We start from the raw sequence: 4,970 nt of genomic DNA, 5'->3' as shown, positions 1-4,970 counted from the left end.
GTCGTTTTATGCATGAGGTTTATCATCGTACGCTTTCTCAGAAGATCCAGGAGACTCCAGCAGTGCCGGTTCTATGGAAAACAATGCCTCTTTCAGGCATTATTATTGAAAATATGTTTTTTTCCTGTCCATCTAACTGAATGGAGCACCTGCCTTTTCTTCAAAAGAATCATGTATTATGATTTATAAAAAGCATCAGTATGTAGTACTTGGTTGTACTGTACTATAGTATATTTGCTCGTGTTTATGTCTAACAAACTGAATTTACATGTCCAGATGAGTGACAGAATCAGGACAGAACATATCAATGCTTCATGCGGAGCGTGTAGATTTACAAAAATTACTGCATACTGTACGTTAACCGTGAGCACAAAAGGCCCTGCGTACGCTGCGAGACACATGAGCTTTTGTTGAGAAAAAAAGAAAGACCTATCGGGAATTTCTCATTCTGGTTTCTCCTACCCAGTTACCCTAGCTTGTCAGGTATGGTCAATTATCCATACGGGTAACGTCATATTCAGCTACACGTAACGTCAGATCCAGCGTTTGACGGCAACGGCAAATCCTGCAAAACTGTGACAACGGTAGCACTGGAACAACTCTGGAAACTTTTCAGCTTCATGCATCCCCGTGATCATCCTTGATGGCCCCTTTGCCTCGCATCCTGGACCTGCTGCTGCCCTGACCGTGCTGCTTGGACCGTGTGGAATAGCTGGCTCGGCACGTCCAGCAGTAAATGTATTTATCATCATCCTGGATGCATATGGTCATTGGTTAGATCATACACAGAGAGATAAACTGACGATGTTTAAATTGATCATCAGTGACCACCCTTGCGAAACGGACCAGAATGGACGCCACTTATGTCATAATCCAGATTCGAAAGACAGGTTTAGTTACCTTGAGTACTTCTTGACGGCATTTCGGACACTTCACTGTATCGCTTCCAGCTACCTGGCGCCTCTGAGCTCGCATGCCTCTTTCATTTTTCAGCACTTCCATTCGCCTCTGCCACACCGTTGTGTCATTGTCAACAGGCGCAAAGAGCTGACAGCCTTTGCTCCTACATTGAATGGATTTACGCTATAGTTTGTCAAATCACGCATGCATAAAGATAACTAAGCCCGTGATCCGGGATGGATTCCCTTGCTTTTAAAGAACCTAGTAACTTTGAATTTTGAACGGTCTACCTGAAATGATCATATCCAGTTATGGCCTTGCCACAGCGGAAGCACAGGAACTGACCACAGTTGCCGCACTCTATTTTGTTGCACCCTTCAGTTCTGCTGATGGGCACCTTGCATTTTGGACATAATATAGCATCTCTGTACAGCTTTTTTATACTGAGCATTTCTTTTACCATCTCCCACTCAGTCATCCTGCCTGACGCCTGCAAACATAAAATTGCAGACAACAGATGGAAAGTGTTTACTAACATGTCGACAGTTGATAAGTAACTCCGCAGCAAAGAGGTCCAAAGGTGTATGGCACTGTCCAAAGATCTTAATTGTATCATTGAAGGATTTAAACCACAAGACTTTTATTGAGCTACACTCTACCAAGATGCATATGAACTGCACAGTTAAATATGAATGCAAGTTTGGAACAAAATACCCTAGATTCTAAGTCTCCCTCCAATGCTGATATTTTACCTGTTTGCGCTGGAGTTTTTGTTCTGCAGTTATACACTGTTTCCCTGGATGGCGTGGGTCCTTGCAAAATGAGCAGAAGATAAAGGAACATTTTGGGCACTGTGCATTGTTATCCTCATCTTCCAAGCAACCGATCGCACACTTGGGACAGTAAACCACATCTGACATCGAGTCCAATGCTTTCTCGAGAGCAAGCCTATCCCAACGTTCGAACTCTTCTTCCCTCAGAAGCCTCTTTAACAAATATGGTGGAATAGAAGCATTACATTTCGTCTCAGGGCAAACCAAATGAAACACAGTACCTTCCTTCACATGCATCCTGCATAAGGTCTCCATGCACTTCACACAAAATAAGTGCTGGCATGGAAGCCTGACGAAGTTTGAACCTGGTTGTTTCAGAATTGAAGTTAGTTTACTATAACTCTATAAGGAATGAATTTAATGAGACTAATTCAGTTTCTTACGAAACTTGACTTGAAGTAAATAACAGGTTCACTAGTTCTTGATCTCTACTACGAAGCATTAACATATCAGCCAGGTACTGGTTACCACAAGGGCACAGTTAAACAAGATTACAAAGTACAGTGTGGAATAATTGCCATAGAGTAAGTGTTATCCTTCAAAAGGAGGCCCAGGCCAATCGATTAAAATGGAATAACCTTTGGTATGGCTGCACAAACAATCAAAAAAAGAGAAGGCCTACCTTTGCTCTGGTTAAGGCATATCCTGCATGTATGGAGATTCTCCAGAAAAGCTTCATAGTGCTTCTTACTGCTGTAATTAAGCATTGAAGGGATCACAGACTCCAGCGAAAGACTTCTTGAGATTGCACGGTTATCTCCTTTGTGGGTTGGACAATCTGAACCTAATGTGATTTTACCATCAAACATGAGATGTGACAAAGAAGAGCTACGTATCCACTCAACCCACTGGTATACCACTTCCTGCCCTGGTAGCTCTGCCCAAATGGTGTCAAGCATCTCACAGAGTTGAGAAACATTATGCCCATCCATCCATTTAACAGTGACATTAAAATATGGGGGGTCTTTGCTTGGATAGGACTTTGGAAGCAAGCATGTCAGTATCAAAGGAGGCAGGTGCTCAAAGTTGCACGTGTAAGAGAATTCATCTGGTTGACATCCACCATCTTTTCGATTTGCACTAGCTGAAGACAGTTTAGCACACACTTCAGCGCCATCATGCAGATCATAATGTATGTAAATCTGTAATTAAAGAAGAAGAAAAGCCCATTAAACCCAAATTTTAACTACCTGCGAAGAAGAGGAAATATCACTGATGGCAATTTAAAAAACCACATATGGCCAGCACAAGAAACCTGGAAATAACGGAGCCCTCCTTTGCTTTCAAATTCAACCAGGTCATCCCCATATATCGCTTCCAATGCCATCAACTGCAGTAAATGATGAGACCATGTGAGCAAACAAATGACCAATTATACGATAGTGCAAAGTAACAATGTTGGATGAGGCGGAGACACTCATAAATTCAGAATCAACACAGCCTAAACTCAATACAGGCGTAAACAAAGCTTCCTTCCCTTGTATGCAATTTATCAGGATTCAGAAGTAATTCAAAATCAATTTGCGGGACAGGAGTAACTCAAATTGAATAGTGCAAAGGACCAGCAATATGTTTCTTAATAGAATTTCATAGTTCTTTTTGCCGTCTCTGGCAAAACCCTCACCCAAATCCTGGTAGCTCCAAATAATAGAATTTCATACTCCCAACTCAGCAGGTCAGCACCATAGTCGTACGAACAGAGAAATTGCATTGCAGTTCCTCACACCACAGACCAATGCTACGAGATTAGCGAAGTTTCCCCAATTTAATTAGTTACCAGACCTCGTCCTCCTGTCTCTGCCGGTTGTCTCGTATCTCATCCTCGTCCCCCGCCTCCTCGGCGCGAAGGTGAAGTCCCGCCGCCGCGGCCTCCTCCAACCTCGATTCCGCCTCGCCCTCCGCCACCCACGGAAAGTCCAGGTCGAGCACGTCATCCTCGCCGCCGCCGCCGCCACACAACACCGGCCTCGCTTCGACAGGGCGCGACGAGGACGAGGAGAATGCCTTGGCCGAGAACCTATGGGCGGGAACGTCGCGGTGGGGTCCCAGCGCCCTCGACGAGGAGGATACGGCGGATGCCGCCGCCATGGCCGGAGCTCGATCGGAGTTGTCGTGGGTGCCGGAATCGTGGAGTGGGGTGGAGCTCGCTTCGCTTTTGCTCCTCCGGGGGTTGGGGGTTTGTTGTCGCAGGGGGAAGAAGAACTGCCAAATTTTATTTTATTTTTTTGACAAAACTGCGAAATATATTGCCTGTGCTGGAAAAAAACACAATTGACCTTGATGGACCTAAAGTCGGAATACAATTCTGTTGTCCATAAGGTTGGCCCGGTGGTTAGATGGATTAAATCATTCCGGCCCAGCAAAGAAATAAGATTAGCCCATTGTAGATGTTTTCTTTATATAACTGCAGTGTAGATTTTTCTAAAAAAAAAACTGCAGTGTAGATCTCACCAGCTGGGACCGAGATCACTTTGGATCTATGCGGACTGAGATTCGCCAATTAAACAATGCCTCCAGATTCTGCGCGCTGTCCCTGCTGTTGGGGAGCGTAGTAATTTCAAAAAAATTCATACGCACACGCAAGATCATGGTGATGCATAGCAACGAGAGGGGAGATGTGTCCACGTACCCTCGTAGACCGAAAGCGGAAGCGGAAGCACAACGCGGTTGATGTAGTCGTACGTCTTCACGATCCGACCGATCAAGTACCGAACGCAGGGCACCTTCGAGTTCAGCACACGTTCAGCCCGATGACGTCCCTCGAACTCCGATCCAGCCGAGTGTTGAGGGAGAGTTTCGTCAGCACGACGGCGTGGTGACGATGATGATGTTCTACCGACGCAGGGCTTCGCCTAAGCACCGCTACAATATTATCGAGGTGGACTATGGTGGAGGGAGGCACCGCACACGGCTAAAAGATCAATGATCAATTGTTGTGTCTCTCGGGGGTGCCTCCCTCCCCGTATATAAAGGAGTGGAGGAGGGGGAGGGGCCGGCCACCCTTGGCGCGCCCCATGAGGAGTCCTACTCCCACCGGGAGTAGGACTCCCCCCCCCCTTCCATGTTGGGGTAGGGGACGAGAGGGAAGGAGAGAGAGGGGGAAAGGAAAGGGGGGACGCCGCCCCCCCCCTCCTTCTCCAATTCGGACTTGGGGGGAGGGGCGTGCGGCTGCCCCTTGGCCGCCTCTCCTCTTCCACCACTTGGGCCCATGAGGCCCAATAACCTCCGGGGGGTTCC

General features: G+C 46.5%; 1 protein-coding gene across 1 annotated transcript; it reads right to left on the bottom strand.

Annotated features, from left to right (window-relative positions):
- Positions 1–226: 226 nt before the first annotated feature.
- On the bottom strand, positions 227–3,930 carry LOC123049954 (E3 ubiquitin-protein ligase RNF14). The gene is made up of 7 exons (XM_044472806.1): positions 3,516–3,930; positions 2,989–3,063; positions 2,356–2,875; positions 1,653–2,038; positions 1,191–1,390; positions 901–1,063; positions 227–753 (listed from the first exon to the last, which is right to left on the bottom strand). The coding sequence occupies exons 1-7, from the start codon at positions 3,819–3,821 to the stop codon at positions 619–621; spliced, it is 1,785 nt and encodes a 594-aa protein (XP_044328741.1). The 5' UTR covers positions 3,822–3,930; the 3' UTR covers positions 227–618.
- Between the last annotated feature and the right edge of the window lie 1,040 nt (positions 3,931–4,970).

This window comes from Triticum aestivum, chromosome 2D (assembly GCF_018294505.1).
Source record: "Triticum aestivum cultivar Chinese Spring chromosome 2D, IWGSC CS RefSeq v2.1, whole genome shotgun sequence".
Lineage (NCBI taxonomy): Eukaryota > Viridiplantae > Streptophyta > Magnoliopsida > Poales > Poaceae > Triticum > Triticum aestivum.
This window is presented reverse-complemented; position numbering and strand designations above follow the sequence as displayed.